Source organism: Ochotona curzoniae, unplaced genomic scaffold, assembly GCF_017591425.1.
Source record: "Ochotona curzoniae isolate NIBS_2020 unplaced genomic scaffold, NIBS_Ocur_1.0 scaffold_3223, whole genome shotgun sequence".
Taxonomy (NCBI): domain Eukaryota; kingdom Metazoa; phylum Chordata; class Mammalia; order Lagomorpha; family Ochotonidae; genus Ochotona; species Ochotona curzoniae.
Window position 1 is genome coordinate 12,857,870 of NW_024467108.1, and position 19,213 is coordinate 12,877,082.

Here is a 19,213-nt window from a genome sequence, read left to right on the forward strand (position 1 = left end):
TTAAAATTTTTAACAAATATATTTAACTTCAAGTATTTAAGGGAATTATGTGACATTTCAATAAATATATAAATTCTAAAATGTCTATCTAAGTAAGTATATTTAAATATTTACTCCTTCTTGATGGTGAAAAAAATCCAGGTCCTATCATCAAGTTTGCCTTTTATAGAGAGAAACATACAGTATATTACATTTTGCAACAGAACCCTACAATTTATAATCAACCTTTCCCTAACCCTCTCTTTCCCATTCGTCAGCAGCCTCTATTAACCATCATTATATTGTGAACTGTTATGAGAACACTTTTTTAAGTTTCTCATATGCCTAAGATTATGGCATATATGTCTTTCCATGCTTGGCTTATTTCACTTAATCCAATAATCATTAGTTCTATTTATGTTATTGTTCTTGAAAATCACAAGATTTCATTCTATTTTTACAGCTGAGCAGTATTCATTCATAAATGCTCAACACTTTCTTGATCTAGTCAATGGATGAACACTTGTGTTGCTACCATTTCTTAGCTACTGTGGATAGTCTGTTTTGATTGAAGATGAATTGTAACTACCAATAATAATATCAATAAATATTGAAGGACTCAACAATTAATTAGCAAATAAACAACATATTAGTAAACAGTGAAATGGACACAGAATTCAAAATTTACTCACAGGATGTATCAGTCCCAATGAACACCAAAAGATGATATAGTGAAATCACTTACATCTGAGAAAAAAGTGGAACTAAATTTCATATCAAAGCTATCTACCCATAGGAATTAAAGGTAGAATCAAATCCTTTCTAAACTTTTTGTTTTGAATGTACTTACACAGAAATGTTGTCCAAAACAATTCAAAGTATTCTCATATACTCTTTTTTAACATGTATTTATTATTTTTACTGGAAATAACATTGACAGAGAGAAGGAAAGACAGAAAGATCTTATTTCCACTGGTTCACTCCCCAAGTAACTGCAATGGCTGAAGCTGAACCAATCTGAAGCTAGGAGCCAGGAGCTTCTTCCAGGTATCCCACATGGGCGCAGAGTCCCAAGGCTTTGAGTCATCCTCTATTGCATTCCCAGGCCACAAGCAGGAAGCTGGATGGGAAGTGGAGCAGCTAGGACACAAACTGGTGCCCATATGGGATCCTAGTGCTTGCAAGGTGAGGATTTATCTACTGAGGGTCATGCAAGTCCCCTCCCATACTCTTCACGCAAATGTACCATATGTCAAATTCTTACACCTCTCTCTCTTTTTCTCTTTTCCCATCCTTCTCTTTTCCTTCTCCCCATTCACAAAATTTGAATAAAACGAAGATTAATTCTCAGTAACTATATCTGTGATGTGTTTGCATGTGATTGTTTAGTATTATGTATTTAACTGATTAAGTGGAACAATTGTAACTGTATAAGGCTGTGCAAATATACTGCAAACATATAATTGTATTGCTGTATTTGTACAGTTGCATAATAATGTATATATGAATCTGTGTCCATTCTGAAGACAAAGGTGAAAGAAAACAATCACTAACATATATGTCTATTATTATTACATAGAAACCAGGCTCTCCAAAATTTAACAGCGGTGCAATTTTGCTTAAGAACCCACTAAGAAGAAAACTAATAAGTTTTCTAGAAACTCTTTCAAATATATATAAATTGAAACGTAATTTTGAGTTTGGTTTTTAAAATGTCAATAACTGAAAGATTTACAAAGAAAGAGAGAAATTTTCTATCCAGTGGTTTATTTCCTAAATGACCACAATGGCTGGAGCTGAGCTGATCCAAAGCCAAGAGCCTGGAGCTTCTTCTGGGTCTGCTATGAGGATGCAGGGTCCCATGGACATGGGCCATCTTCTACTGCTTTCCCAGGACACAAGTAGGGAGATCGATGGGAACTGGAGCAGTTGGGACACACACTAGTACTCATATTGCGATCCCACAGTTTCTAGGAGGATTAGCCAACAGAGTAATCTCATTGAGCTCCATTCTTTTTGATTATGCCTAAACTATATGTGGGGTGTGTGTGTGTGTGTGTGTGTGTGTGTGTGTGTGTGTGTGTAACACCTTTATTTTTTCATTCATCGGATGATGGGAACATTTATTGATTCCATATCTTGACTACTATGACCACAGCTGTCATAAAAATTGTAGTGCAGGCATCTCTAATAGAATTATATCATTTCTTTTTTATATATACAATTAGTGAGATTGTTGGGACATATGGCAGTTCTATTTTCAGCTTAAAAAGAATTCTCTGTATTGTTTTCCACTGTAGTTTTTCTAATTTACATTCACAAGAACAGAGTATAAAAGTCTAATTTCTCCACATTCTCACTGACATTTGTTACTTTCTGACTTTTTAATAATACACATTTTAGGGCCCGGCGCGGTGGCGCAAGTGGTTAAGTCCTCGCCTTGCACGCCCGGGATCCCATATGGGCGCCGGTTCTAATCCCGGCAGCCCCGCTTCCCTTCCAGCTCCCTGCCTGTGGCCTGGGAAAGCAGTCGAGGACGGCCCAAAGCTTTGGGACCCTGCACCCGCGTGGGAGACCCGGAAGAGGCTCCTGGCTTCGGATTGGCATAGTATCGGCCCGTTGCGCTCACTTGGGGAGTGAATCATCGGATGGAAGATCTTCCTTTCTGTCTCTCCTCTCTGTATATCCGCCTTTCCAATGAAAAAATAATAAAAATAAATCTTTAAAAAAAAAAATAAAAAATAATACACATTTTAGGTGGGGTGAAATGGCATCTCAATGTGGTTTTCATTTCCATTTCCCTGGTGGCTAGTGATATGGGAATTTTCAACATATTTGCTCTCCATTTATATATTTTTTTTTCTTTTGAGAGCTAAATATTCAAAATAGGTCCTTTGCCCTTTCTCAACTAAATTGACTTTTTTTTTTTTTGCTGAGGTGTATTTGTGATATATTCTGCACATTAATCTCTCAAATATTTTCTCCCATTCTGTTGAGAATTTCTTCATTTTATCAATTTTTTTTCTGCTATGGAAAAGATTCTAACCCTCATAAATCCCATTTGTCTAGTTTTACTGTTCCTGTGTGCTTTTCTGAGGTCTCTTATAAGAAATCATTGCATGGCCTGAAATATGGCTCAGTGGCTAAATCCTTGCATTGTAAATACCAGGATCCCATTTGGGCATTGGTCCATGTCTAGCTCCCTGTTTCTGGCCTAGGAAAGCAGTAGAGGATGCCCCAAAGCCTTGGAACCCTACCCCAATGAGGGAGACCCAGAAGAAAACCCTGGCTCCTGGCTTTGAATTAGCTCAGCTTCAGCTATTACAGCCACTTGGGGAGAGAACCAGTGGAAATAAGATCTTTCCGTATTTCCTTCTCTCTGTAAATCTGCCTTTCCAACTAAAACAAATAAGTCATTAAAAAAAAAGCCATCGCATATCCCAGTGTCTTGAAGTATTTACTTTTTTTTTCTGTAAGTTTCATAAGTTCAGGTCTTATATTTGGGTTTCTGTTTCATTTTGAACTTTTGTATATTAGGAGAGAGAATTATCTAATTTCATCCTTTTATCAAAGAAATTTTCTTCAGGTCTTTCTACATGACACTTCTCGGATAATACTTATCTAGCCATTTCATTCAAATTTTCAAGCCCAAACCCCTTCTTGCCTCACTTTTCCTTAGCACTCATCATTTACTATTGCATTTTACACATTTGATTATTTTATGGTTACTAATTTCTAGCATCCAGAACATAGATGATATACTGAAAGCTTTCTTTAATATTTTAATTTTAAGCAAGGATATTAATATATAGAGTAGCTCATCATCTTTCTAAATCATAGGACTATATGTTATATTATAACATTATATTAGTCCTTGTATTTCCATGTATCAGCAACTTGGAACTCCACTGTCCAATCATCACTTTGGTCCCCTTCCAAATTCAATTGTTTTGATGATACTCATCATTTTCTGAAACTTATCACCCTAAAGAATCTCAGTACTTTATTTATTTTGGCTTTCTGATTTCAGATGTGAGCCTTAAATAAACTACTGCCAATGTACGCCCTGTGCTAGAAAAGTAGAACAGATGTTTACTCATCACCCTTAATAACTGTATAAAGCACACTTTCCTTTATAGAGCACTTGCAGTCTCAGTATCTCATTGATGCATGTAAGATATCTAAGACAAATGCTTCTATGTAATTTGACAACCAATAGAACGTAGGCATAGTGTGCTCAAAGACTTATCAACATAATAGCACAACCAATGCTAATGTTCTCACTATTTCCTTCTGATACCTACCTGATCATACAATTTCATCAGAGCCACTCCTGCAAAGAGGATTGATACTATTTTTAAGTTATTCTTGATTTGACTCAGTAAAAAGTTCTCATATAACACACTTATTAATTTTAAAAACTTGGAAAATTCAAAGATTTGCTCCAAAGTCATTATAACGTTTCTGTCTGGCCTTCATGACTCATAGAAGTGAGTTAAGGTACAGAACCTGCAGAAGCACAGCATCAGAGTGTAGCAAATTAATTCTGGGGTTGGAATGTAAGTGAGGCTTGAGGTGGCAGTAAGGGTGAGAAGAAAGAGGTAGCAATTAGTATTGAACATTCCAATGGAGATAAGCATTCCATTAGAAGCAGGCACTCTGGAGCAAAGGTTGTAAGTCCAAATAAAAAAAGATACTCAGTCTTTCTAAGATGTGAGAATGTCAAAGAACCACCCATAAAATAATTGTCAAATTTAAGAATAATGTGGCTACAACCTCATTTTATACCATATTTATGACCTAATTGGAGGGTCTACGTACACAACCTGGTAGCTAAAGGCAAGGTGCCTCTGATTCAGATGCATTCTCTTTCAACTGAAGGAAAAACTAGGAGATAATTTTTAGTTTCATATGTTTTCCAATGACAGTAGAATATACTTCAAATTCTCAAACTATTTTTATGGGGGGCAGAGTTGATCTAGAGATGCTTATTAAAAGAATATAATTACTATATGCTTTGATAGAAATTATTATTTATTTTATTCACGCATGTCTGACTGTCTTAATTTGAGGATATATATGAAATTTTCAGATTTACCATAGGTGATGATCAATGGTCATATGCCATGAGATTGAAAACTAATTACAGCTGCACATTAATCTGTGAATATATTAATGTTAAGATACATTTATTTATGATGCTAGATACAGTCCAAGAAATATTATAATCAATATTTTGACCTGCTTTAGCAATCCTAGCCTATATATGTAAGAGTGAGTGTTTATGTTTGTCCTTGTATACATACATACTATGGTTATAAATGTAAATTAATATATGATAAATGCCTTTCATTTAAGCTCAAAATATAACTAGTCTATGAGTATTTTTTTTTGCTGTTGTTTAATGAAAAGCCATCAAAATGTTCATGAGAAATGTGTATAAAGAAAAACGATACATAGATTTAAAAATGCTTTCACCAAAATAAACATGTTAATTTCATTTTTCTACTTTTAAAGTACTCTGTAAAACAGAGCATATTCTTTATGAATTTATAATCCTAGAAGGTGGAGAAACTGAAAAATAGGAATGAGTGGTTCAGATGTCTTAAAGAATGCCACAAAGTCATCAAAATCTAAATCAGTATTGGACAGAGGTTGTTTATCTCTCAAATATCCAAAGATATAACATTGTTCTCACAATGATATCAAGAGCTGATCTCCAAGATCAAATCTGGAGAGAGTGGGTTATGAATTAAAGAACTAGGTTATGGGCCCAGAGTGGTAACCTAGTGGCTAAAGTCCTCACCTTGCACACACTGGAATCCCATTTGGGCACTGGTTCATGTTCCAGATATCTCACTTCCCATTCGACTTCCTGCTTCTAGCCTGGGTAAGCAGTTGAGGACAGCCCAAAGCCTTAGGATCCTGCACTCTCATGGAAGACCCAGAAGAGGCTCCAGTCTCCTGGTTTCAGATCAGCTCAGCTCTAGCCATTGCCCACTTGGGGAGTGAATCAGTGGATGAAGATCTTCCTCTCTGTCTCTCCTTCTCTCTGTATATTTGACTTTCCAGTAAAAATAAATAAATCTTTAAAAGAAAACATAATTAGGTTAATTTTGTGTAATTTAGATGAGTTTCACATATCGTAAAGCAAGACCTCATTCATTAAACAATGAGAACCTCTTTCACTTTTGGAAGAATGCTATAGGTAACATGGAGGATCAACAAGCAAATTTTTAAAAGGTTAGAGCGTTTATAGCAGATTTTATGTTATAATGAAATTCTACAATATTAAAGAAAAATGTGTACAGGTCCTAAAAGAGGAAGTAGTCATATTTACACAGGTAAGAAAGAATAAGAAAAACTACTATATAATGGTAGTCTCAGTATGCCTTTGATGATTATAAAGCAAGGATCTCTGAAGCCAGTCTCATAAACAAAGTTCTACTTACTTTTTAAAAATGTGTTAGTATCTGAGGGAAGCCACCACCTATTTTGCAGCCTCCATATAGTTGCAAAGGCCAGAGAGACATCAGAATAAACCAAACGAGGGACTTGATCCAGATGTCCCATGTGGGTAACAAGTATACACCTATATGAGCCAGCACCTGCTATCTCCAAGGCTGTGTATTAGCAGGAAGCTGGAATCAGAAGGTTAGCTTGGTTTAAACCTAGATATTTCAGTACGCGGACAGAGGTTTTCCGCTGTTAACCAAATCACCAGCTCAAAGGCCTGCCCCTGTGTTTTTACAATCTTTAGTTACCACATAAGCAGATAAAGCAGATATACCAAATTACTAACTATATATAAATATTATTCATATTTCAATATGATAATAATAATTCAATATTATTCATGTAAAATCATGAACACATTAAATGTTTCTAAGGATTTTCATGGGATCAGTGTTTTAGAATAGCAGGGTAGGCCACAGCCTGAGATACCAGCATGCCATATAGACGCTTTTTTTGTCACAGCTGCTGCACTTCCAAACTAGCTCCCTGCTAATGCGCCTGAGAAAGCAGCAGAGGATGAGTGCTTGGCCCCCTGTGCCACTCACATTAGAGAACTAGAAGAATTCGTGGTTCCTGGCATCAGGCTGACCCAGGTCTTGCTGGCTACTACAGCCATTTGGGGAGCTAGCCAGCAGATGGAATTTCTCTCTCTCTCATCCTACCTCTACTTCTCTCCCCCTCCATCTTCCCTCTTTCTTGTTCCTTCCATCACTATCTCACTGTCTCTACCTCTCTCTGTAACTCTGTCTTTCAAAAAAAATAGATAAATCATAAAAAAGAAAAGCTTATTCATCCTCTTATTTTGGGATAATACAGTTTTAATGCATTGTCCATTTTTATGATGTAGGGTTAAATGATTCATTTTCCTGCAAGAAAATTATTATTCATTAAATGCTTATCTCATTTTTTAGGCTCCTGTTAATTGTTCATTACTCTTAGGCCCTTAATGAAACATAGATAGAAATCAAGAAGTTTAGAATGTAGCAGAAGAGCAGCTGAGCAGCTAACCCAAGGTGCCATTGAGTTATTAACACATATAAGTATTCAGGTTTTAGGGTATGAGCAGAGTAAAGAGCACTAAATTCACTTATTAGGACAAAAAGAGGTCTTTGGTGAATTCCCACAGCATCTTTTGAGGCCCATCGTTATATATATTTAAAAAGGGATGACTGTGTTTAAAGTTAGGAATTACACTGACAATATCATTCTAAAATATGACCTTAGAAATCAATTTTCATAGGGGCATTTTCACAGTCAATTCACAGTGGTTAAATAGTTGGACAATATTTAACTAAATGTCTTAGATTATATAATTTCACAGAAACCCTAGTATATTTTATAGCTGAGGACAATTATTTCTTCAAACATGCATTATCATTTGTATTTATAACAACTATAATTGCTTATAGGCTACACTGTATAATTTTAAATATACATTTATAATTGTTTATTGATTAGGAAATTTTAAAAATATGAATTAAATAAAAAGGCAGGTTAACTAATTTTTATTCAATATAGCATACATGCTAAGCACCTCAAGCATATTTTCTATGAGCATGTAAAATAAAAGAAGTAACATATTCTTTTGTGTGCTTACAATTAAAAGGATTCCTATTTCATTCCACTGATAGTGCTTTATTCCTACTTACATATTTAGAATTAGATTTCATACAGAAATGCTGTATGTATAGGATGGTACATATACATATACATACAAATATTCATACCCACACAGTCATCCAGGCAGAAGTTTATATATGTAGATATATACTGCATTATATATTTATATATTATAAATATATATACTCCTTTGGTAATGTCATGTATACTTTAAGATGCTTAAATGTTTAAATTAATGTCACTTGAAGTCAAAATATCTAACTTCAGAAAGTTCAATAGAAAATTTAAAAGTTATTCATTTACAGGCATTTCAAGTCTCCCACCCAATAAGATCTTTGCCTAAAAGATCTTTGCCTAAAATGTTGGTGGCAAATGTGGAGGCTCAAGCTTTGTCTCCATCAAACATACATAATGCAGAATGGAACTCATTCAGTGAGTGCCTATTTTGTTCAAGCAAATTACTATGGTTCACTTGCTCTAAACATCATTTTACTGTCACCACTACACTTTAATATAAATATCAAAATTTTTATGTCACAGATAAAACTAAAGCTCACACAGACTAAGGACATGCAGCAAATATATAGCAAATATTTATAAAAAATCAATTGGTTCATCTGCTTTCTTTAAGATTCTGTAACATTCTCTGCCTACACACTTTGAAATGTGTTCCATCATTCCAGTCAACTCTGAACAACAATATAGCTAACCCTTCCAAGAAACCTGCCTTGGATTCCCAAGATCATAGCACGGTTTTCATAAAAGATGTGTGCTTGTTTGAGGCGTTATGTAGACCTCAGCCTGCTTAGTCTCAGCTCTTCTGCAGCCTCGACTCAAGATAATTGCAACAACTGGATTCCCACACAGCTTGCACCTCAGTCTCTCCATATATAAACTTTCTCTTCTTGAATCACTCACCAGCAGTTGTATATTATTTAATAAATTCATGTTCACCTTTCACTTCACTTTTTTTTCAGGTATATTTGAGCTGATTCAGAGCTGCTAAGAAGATAAGCTTCTTACTGGGAATAACAATTGTTTTACCCTCATTTACATATTCCTTGTACCTAACACATTATATGGCATTAGTAGGCCTGACAAATGAATGAGTGAATGAAGTAATATCTCAGTGGGTATTGATTTAAGGTGCCTGGGGATTTTATATGATTTTTTTTGCTTCTATTATCTGAGGACATGTTGCCTAAAAAGGGTGAACCAGAGCCAAATTTGCAGCATTAGATATATATACATATACCTAATTGGCCCAAAATGTAGCTCCTTTCAGACTACATTGTACTACATATCATTCCCCTCAAAAATCAGTATCTAACCAGGGTTGTTTCCTAAGGAAAGACACTTTATTGCATACCTCATGTACATAGTTCCCAAGTATGTCTAGATATTGGGATTAAATTTGTTTTAATTTGTGTTCAAAATAGTCTCATGGCTTCCTACAATCTAAATCTTCAAGAATTATGTAAAATTTGCCAATCCCATTCCATCCACAATCCACGACTTAACCACACAGAGCTACGTTCAATTCAAATGCTCTGTTTAAAATACTATGCCTTTCCAAAAGTTGCTTTTTCTGCTAAACACTCCCCTGACTCTACTTACTCTCATTACATTCTTCCAGACTTTAGTCAAGATGTCTTATCTGAGGAATCTCCCTTTTTTATGATGCACACCTAAATATTCTCTAATCTGTGACAACATAATGTATTATTTACTGAATACTTATTTGTATATTGAGCTTCTTAAAAATAAGCAAAAGGAAAGGTTGATTGTTACTGAATTGTGACCAAAAAGAAAGGTAGTTCTAGGATTCCATTGCATATATGTGTGAATATAGATAAGTTTGACATCCTGTGTATTTTTATTTTAAAATCTTACAAGAAATTATTTTGAATATTTGTGCCATAAAGAAACCCTAATTGTTTGGATAGCTATATTACACTAATTAGAAATTATATAATGAATACAAGTATTTCTAACATCACATCCAAATACTGCTTTTTCAGCTAAACACTTTCCTCACTCTATTTACTCTCAGTACATTCTATAAGACTTTAATCAAGATGTCTTCTCTGAGGAATATAATCTCCCTTTTCAAAGATACAAACCCAAATATTCCCTATTCTGCACTGTATATATGTGTACAACTTTTATATTATATTATTTTATATATTATGTTTAATATAAACTTTGTTTAATTAAACTTATGTTTAATATAACTTTGTAACTTAAAACCCACTGTCACTCATATAATTTCTGCTTATTGAACACTTGTTAAGTCACAGATCACAATAAATGAGATGCTTTACATATATTTGCTCTACCTTCAAACAATCACCAAGGCATGTATTTTTATTTTCATATACAGGTAGGAAGGTGCAGATTAGAAACCATATTGTTAAGAGGAAACCGGTATTTCTATTCCAGCCCAGTTAGCTCCTAAAAAGGTTACATTCATCTTTGTACACACTATGTAATGACAGATACTAGGCTTGCTGGGCACTCAAAAAGAATATTTTTAAAGAATAAACAAATCACTTCTTTTCTTTCTTATGCTCACATTTATTCTTTACTCAGAACCAATCAATTCTGATGAAGAAATACTTGTCTCATAGGGAGTTATTTTACCAGTCTCAGAAAAATATGAAAAACCAAGGCATTTGGTATTACACTAAAAGTTCCAGAGAGTAAGAATTTTATTTAGTTAGTTTTAGGATTCCCTTTGACAACTGTTCCATAACTCACATACAGTCTGAGTTACTCTATGCAGGTACTCTGAGTTACTCTGTGCTCCCATAAAACCAATCCAAGACAAACAAGTATCTGTCATAAACCATGTGTAATAATTCTTAAGACAAGTTTTGTAGATACATTAAAATTTAATACTGTAAAATAATATATTTACTTTGTAGAAAATCTTTTCCAAAATAGAAGCACTGCTTTCTTCCTAAAGCAACGAAAAAAATTAAAATAATTTGAATAAAATAATAATAATTTGAATATGATTTCTCTACAACAGAATAATTTCTTCCATTCAGTTTTTGCCCATGGAAAATAGTCTCAGACTGTGGTACTTTTTGGTGTTTGCTGTGTCTGTGTGTGCATGCATGTGCGAGTTTGTTGATGACAATCACTTTCATTTATTCAGCGTTTACTAAGAAATAACATGTTAAGCACTTTATTTGCATCATTCCACTTAACCCTGAACCTGAACCCCTAAAATACAAAAGTAGGACACAACCTCCTGTTTGTCTGCCTTAGGACAAGGTGACCTTGCCTGCCCCTTTATCAAAAGGAATTCACTAACTTAAGGGAATGCCCCAGCTGATCATACAAGATTCTAATCACTGGTTTCAGTAAGTCATTTGCTTTTCCAATAGAGAGGAACATCAACGGTCCATATTGTCCAAAAGTGACTTGCATAGAGGAATTCCAGGTCTGGGTAAAATACAACAGTCACATTCACAAAAGGCCCAATAGAAGCCCAAGTGATCACCATGAGTTCCCTAAAGAGCACAGAATCACTAACCAATCAGAGAGAAGGTTCCAATGCCCAATGAGGAACTTAGACATAAGCTGATCACACTCCTCTCAGCCCCAATTTCAACCTATAAAATGTTGTACTCCTAACTCCTCTGTAAGCCTTGGAATTAAGCTAAAGCTGTGTGGCTCTTTGCTTTGCGCTTTACAATAAATCTTTATTTTCTTCTACTATCCTAGTGTCTATGGTTGCCATTCTATATGAGCAGACCAAGTTTAAGCGATCAACACCACAGTTTGGGGTGTTGTTCAGCAACAACCTTGAAAAATTTCTGAAAGCATAAAATTGCCTCTGGCTTCTAAAAGCTGTTTCTGCTTTTACTGAAAAAAAAATTCTCAGTGTTAAAGTTATATACTTTATTCTGAATATCCATGCTATAGCATAACTAAACAAGGCTAAATTATTATCACTTTTTCAGAAAAACCAATTATAATAATTTTGTTTCACTTGGCACTGTTACAATCAGGATAAATACTTCACTGTTTGTCATCATATTTTGTCATTTAATGTTTAAAATTACACATAATTGAGATTGGTAATGCCTCTAAAAAAGCTGTAATGCCTACATCAGGTAAATACTTAGTATAAAAAAAAAAAGCTTGGAGAAGATTAAGGGAATAACATAACTAGGGATTTTCAAAATGATGAAAGGAAAAGTTTTTCCCTTTGTTGCAAAATTACAATGCAAAGAATTTTGAGAAAGCAGCTGTTTCATCCCACCCGTAAGAAAACTTTCTATCATGGTCCCATAATGCAAACAGTAAAGTCCACATCCCAATCCTATGCTTTCAAAGTAGGCTGACATTGTAACCACAGAACTGATGGTATGTTAATACATCCCAGGTAAATCTCTGCTTCAATATAGATCTGATCTACATTCTTTTTTTTTTTTTTGCCAAGAGCTGAAGTTTATTATTAAATAAACACCACCCCCTGCCAAAACACAAGGTCCCAGCCTTCCCCTATAGTCTTGGCCTCCACAATGCACAATGTTCTCTCTTCTGGGCTGCAACCAGTGGTGTCCACTATGAATCAGCTACTTGGTTGAAGGGCTCCGCCAGGGACTGCACCAAGGCCTGGGCTTTGGCCTTGAGCATTCCGAAGTCCACGGTCTCCTTGGCATACATACACAGCAGAAGGTTGGCCATGTGGGTGATGGCTACATGGCCCTCCATGCAGTCCATGAGGATGAACTTAAGGTTGTCTTCACTAAATGCCTGGTTCCCATTCCGGTCGTAGGCGGCCCAGATGTCACTGGCGATGGCCACAGTGACCCTGGCGTCTGTGTTTCCATATCCTGAATAGGCCAGCAGCGATCTCTCGTTATTCAGTAGCAGGGTGCTCTGGACGCCTCCAGTGTTGGCTTGGCTGCTCACCTGGGTCAAAGCCTTGGAGCGCAGAATGCCTGCGGTTGCTCACCCTGACGTCCCGGCGCCAGGCCCCGTCCTGCGGCTTCCTCCAGCAGCATAGCTGCACCCTAGGGAACCTCCCGGGAGTTCTAGTTTTCCGACACCGCAACAATGGCTATGGCCCCAGCCCCGTCTCAGCCGCGGAGGAACTCCTGATCTACATTCTTTGATTTACAAGTCCACCACTTTTTTTGTGGGAGTTATTTGCATATTATTAATTAGCCTTCTGATTTTCAAGTTCCACTTCTATGTTCTACTCACTACTGTATCTACACTCTGCTTCAGAGCACCTTAGAAAATATGCATGGCATTGACTATGGATCACAGCCACTACTTAACTAATTTATCAGGCCTCCACAATGGTGTTAACATGCCAGATCAGACTAGATGAATATCAGATTAAGTAACAAATTAAACATCCTGCACTGGATAAATCCTTGGACTATTTGAACAAAAGCTTTCTCAAAATTCTTAAGATTTCATGACACCCCAATAATCAGAGAGATAAAGAATAAGATTAAAGAGTTATAGAGATTGAAGTTTGAGGTATTAATCTTCTATTATTTGGTACTGAGTGATTAATGTAGGGCCAACCTCACAAGTTACTTGAATTAAATAAGACTGATCACGTAAAGATTCTGGCATATAATATCCCTATTAAAAGTTAACTGCTCACAAAAGTATGTTAGGCCAGTACCAAGTAAAATTACATTTAATCCAAGTTCAAATTCATCACAAACAGAAATGAAAACTAACTTAATAAAGATCTGTAATGCTTTTATTTTGATTTGTGATTGTGGTCTGGAACATAATCTATCATTTTGAGAAGAATACAGCACTTAGCACTTACTAGCCATGTAAACTTAGAATAATTTTTTAAATATTTAAACTTCCATATATTAGACCGTTGATCTCTAAAATGAGTTATAACTAAAGAACGCTAAGCTAATTCAAAGAAAACAAACTATAATTTTTATTAAAAATAATGAGTTGTTTTTAGATTTGCCTGTGAAGCTCTTTATGAACAAGACCTAAGGCCAATAAATTTCTTTAGATTCACTATAATGCAATACAAGAAGTATTACACAATATTATAAGTTATAAATAGTTTATTTTATAGAAGGATAGAGAGATATATAGAGGGAGATCTCCTGTTTGCTGGTCCATCCCCAGGTGCCTACAACAGCAGTGATTAGGCTACAGGGTAGCCAGGCACCTGGCACTAAATCAAGTACTCCAATACTGATAGCAAAGACCAAAGTACCTGGACCATCAGTGATGTCTGTCTCCCAGAGCATGCATTAACAGAAAGCGGTAGTAACAAGTGGAGCCGGAATCCATGCACCCTGGTATGGGATGTGAATATCCCAAGCAATGTCTTAACTGTTATGCAAAACACTCTCCAGTACAAAGACTTTTCCTAATTTTTTTTATTTTCAATTGATATTTTATAGATTAGATACAATTCTAACACAATGATGTTCCCATCTTTTCTCCCTTCCCTTCCCATCCTTCTCACATGGATTCCATGAAAGTCTACACTAGATCAATACATTGCGAATGAGGAGGAAGGTCAAAAGTAGAGATAATTCAAATTTAGATTTTTATTATCATTTAATTTTTTTTTTTTACTGGAAAAGTGGATATACAGAGAGGAGCAGAGACAGAGAGGAAGATCTTCTGTCTGATTATTCATTCCCCAAGCGACCACAATGGCTGGAGCTGAGTTCATCCAAAGCCGGGAGCCAGGAGCTCTTCTGGGTCTCCCACGCGGGGGCAGGGTCCCAAGGCTTTGGGTTGTCCTCAACTGCTTTCCCAGCCATAATCATGGAGCTGGATGGGAAGCGGGGCTGCTGGGATTAGAACCAGCACGCATATGGGATCCCGGTGTGTGCAAGGCGAGGACTTTAGCTACTACACTATCGCGCCAGACTTAATTCAAATTTATTAATGTTAGCTGAGTTTTACACTTAAATGCCCTTGTATCATCCCTACTAATATATCCTTTGATGCCGAGCACTTTTAGAAAACGTACGTATAATCTGATTTCACTAAATTTGAATGATACTAGGTAGAAAACTAAAGTACCCTCACTATTTTATTTCTTCTTATTTGAAGGAAAGTAGAATACTCCCAGAAAAAAAATATATAAATCATTCATAAATGAATCAATCATTCAAAGCTGAATGTTGTGCTACCATCACTTTCTGCAAAGTAACCACCAATTCCATGGATTACTCACAGGTTTTCTGGATAATCATGGTTTTTCACTCTTTTATAATTTAATTTGAATGCATTTTCTATATTTACCATGTTTTACATATTCACAAATTAAGATACTAACCATTATGAATAACACATTATAAAGAAAAGTCAGTATTGTTACCATCAAGAAGGGCTCATATAAATATATTTATTCTATATTTCCAGATGCCCAGTTAAAATTTCCTAGTGTGAGAATCACCTAATTGGGATCTCAGACACCAGTTTTTCTCATTCCTGTTTTATCCTGCAAACTTAATTTTCTTCAACAGAACTGAAAATTCTATTTTCTTGCATAGAAATATTGCATGGCTCACAACTGCCTTAAGAGAATCTAAACCATATAGTACTATAATTAAAGCTCTCAAACAACTATAATACAGACTTAGGCATATAGCTAGTTCAGGGTCACCAGTGTGGAAGCCACACTGTACTCCTTTCCACACATGTAATCCTTTCTGTCCAACTGCCAGTCAAATGACACCTTTCCACCTTGCCATTACCTGGGACCTGACGGGATCAGTAACACATAGCTATCCCCTTTCAAGTTCCTTAAAAGCCCATGCTGAGGAGGGGCTCACTCTCAACTCTCTTCTCTCCCTACAGACTCAGAGGATAAAGGCAGAAAACTGTACTTCACCTTTTCCCTTCCTGGCCCATTTTCCCTGAACATGGCCTATATGTGTATGTGTTGCTCGCCTTCTAAATAAATCTTATCACATTCTTAAGTTATGCTGGACCTGTGCCCAAAATACTTTTTAATAAGAGGCAAGAAATAAGCATTAGGCATTAACCTAGACCACAACAGGCAGACTCACTTACTCTATCTCACCTACCTGAGCTCCCTTGGCTGGCTAAGCCTAACCACTCACTAATATTCATAAAACTTTTCTCATCTTCTTGTAGGTGAAAGATCATGAGGTATCATTTTTATTAATTCCCATTATATCAAACTTAATTGTGTAACCCTGATCAAGTTACTTAACTTCTCAGAGAATTAATAAGTGCAGATAATTTAAAATCCTATTTTAAATGAGGTAAAAATCAATAAAATATCTACTTGCTGGATGGTTATAAAGACTAGGAGAGAATGTGTTTAAAGTACCTATCTTGGACTTCTTTTATATGTAGTGGGTTTCATTTTTGTTTTCCAAGCCATTGCTCATGGTTTCTTCTACTTGTTACACCTTTCTCGTCAGCATAAATTACATTATCACAGAAAGGCCCAGTTATAAAACCACCAACCTGAGATCCCATCTCCAATATTCAAGGGGAACCAGCCCCTTCTTTCCTATTCTGTAAAGCTAAATTTTTTATTTTTATTTTTAAATTAATTAATTTATTTGATTATTTCATGATACTGTTCCACAGGCTCTGGGATTTCATTTTCTCCCTTCCAAAATCCCCAGCCCCCCCGATTTCCCACATACCATTACAGTAGTATAGTCCTTCACAATCAGTCTCAAGTCCATCACTTTGCTACATAAGTGTATCTGACATCATACGCATGGACAATGGCAGAGAGTGCAGCAGCCTAAAGTCAATGCAGAGCTTTGACAAGTTCATTCAACAGCCTACTAACTGCAGTATTGTACTGCTCTAAAGTAGCAAGCAGATTTTAAGAGGGACCAACATAACTCCTTCCATCTTTTCCAGTCTCCATGGAAAGAATCTCGTAACAGAAGTAGATAAATGAGAAACATTTGTTTGCTGATAGAAATGTTGACAACATAGTCTACATTCACATCCTGCTTCTGCTTTGCAGAATGTTTCTTAGAAATGTTCCAATGGAGAACTTATTTTCCCAAATATTTTAATATAACATTTTCACAGAAAACTTATTTCAAAACTGTCATATTCATTCTTTCAGTCTTCACAATATTCAGCTTTTATATTCACTTCTTAATCAAGAAACTGAAACTTCTTAAACTGAAACTGAGATAGGAAAGAACTTTCTGTAAGATCAAGGTAACTGATACTTATGATTCAAGACTGGCACAATGACCTTACCTGCACTGATTTTATAGATATTATTATCGGTTTGTTATTTTAAAGTAAAATAACTAACATCTATAGAAGGTAAAGAATTTATTCATGAACATAAAGAAGCAGAATAGCATAATTAATATTTAAACACAAGGCCTCCAATGACTTTTTTTCTCTGATAACTTTTGATTGTTGTTTTACTTCGCTGCCTCCTTACTGGATCAGTGCGATTACAGTAAAAGTATAACACTGTGCAATAATTCTTCAGTAATATAAAAAATGTTCACTTTGTTAAAAGTCAGTTTTTCAGCCCAGCAAGTCAAGATCTGTGGGTTAAAACATAAACTTACCTATGAATTCCTAAACTCTAACTCAGATAAGATGCTGAGTCTACTTCATTCACAAAAGAATAAAAGACACATTAAACAAAATCCACCATAATTGAAAAACTGAAACTCAATTATCATAGTGTTCACAGACAATGGAGGTGTTATATGCACTTTAGTATTGCATTGTCTAGGACAGCAGAATGAATCAATTGTAATTCAGAAAAGTACCTGAGAAACAAAGGAACAAAAATAGTTTAATGGGCCTAGCACAGTAGCCTTACAGTTAAAGTCCTCTCCTTGCATGTGCTGGCATCCCACATGGGCACCAGTTCTAATCCTAGCAGCCCCATTTCCCTTCCAGCTACTTGTTTGTGGCCTGGAAAAGCAGTTGAGGACAGCCCAAAGCCTTGGGACCCTGAACCCAAGTAGGAGACCCAGAAGAAACTCTGGACTCCTGGCTTCGGATTGGCTCAGCTCTGACCGTTGCGTTAACTTGGGAAGTGAATCATTGTATGGAAGATTTTTCTCTCTGTCTCTCCTCCTCTCTCTATATATCTGACTTTCCAATAAAAGTAAATAAATCTTTAAAAATATAAAATAATTTAAGCACAGAGAAGATGCTTCTTTTAAGATGTTTTAACACAGGACAGTTCTTCATGTGTATTGATAACACTGCAAACATAGTTTTATAAAACTTTCTTTTATAGCTTTGTCAAACCATTAGTTACAAGTGCTGTACTACTAAGGTTTTAATAATCTGTGATTAGTTTACATTTTATTTTATATGAGTGAACTGGTCATTTTATATTCAATTACTGTTTATAGTTTTTATCAGTATTCACACTAAAAATCTTTTTGTTTTTTACTTGCTAAACTCTTTTTCTTTTTCAAGATTTTTTTTTAAGATTTATTTTTATTATTTTTTTATTGGAAAGGCAGATATACAGAGAGGAGAGACAGAGAGGAAGATCTTCCATCCGATGATTCACTCCCCAACTGAGCGCAACAGCCGATGCTATGCCGATCCGAAGCCAGGAGCCTCTTCCGGGTATCCCACGCGGGTGCAGGGTCCCAAAGCTTTGGGCTGTCCTCGACTGCTTTCCCAGGCCACAGGCAGGGAGCTGGAAGGGAAGCGGGGCTGCAGGGATAGAACCGGCGCCCATATGGGATCCCGGGCATGCAAGGCGAGGACCTTAACCACTGCGCCACCGCGCCGGGCCCCTCAAGATTTTTTTTTTTATTGGAAAGTCAGGTACAGAGAGGAGGAGAGACAGAGAGGAAGATCTTCTGTCCAATGATTCACTCCCCAAGTGGCTGCAACAGCCAGAGATGAGCTGATCCGAAGCCAGGGGCCAGGAGCCTCTCTGGGTCTACCATGTAGGGTACAGGGTTCCAAGTCTTTTGGCCACCTTCGACTGCTTCCAAAGGCTACAAGCAAGGAGTTGGATGGGAAGCCTGGGCAACTAGGACTGCAACTAGTGCCAATATAGGATCCTGGTGAATGCATAATGAAGACTTTAGCCTATAGGCTACTGCACTGGGCCCATTACTTGCTA

At 36.2% G+C, this 19,213-nt stretch overlaps 2 protein-coding genes across 2 annotated transcripts in view; both read right to left on the bottom strand.

The window, feature by feature from the left end:
* DLG2 (discs large MAGUK scaffold protein 2) overlaps positions 1-19,213 on the bottom strand; it is a 1,763,217-nt gene that overhangs the window by 1,539,792 nt on the left and 204,212 nt on the right. The window lies entirely within an intron of this gene.
* LOC121145261 (ragulator complex protein LAMTOR2-like) lies at positions 12,549-13,937 on the bottom strand. Its single transcript, XM_040963993.1, has 2 exons — positions 13,931-13,937; positions 12,549-13,076 (listed from the first exon to the last, which is right to left on the bottom strand). The coding sequence occupies exons 1-2, from the start codon at positions 13,935-13,937 to the stop codon at positions 12,697-12,699; spliced, it is 387 nt and encodes a 128-aa protein (XP_040819927.1). The 3' UTR covers positions 12,549-12,696.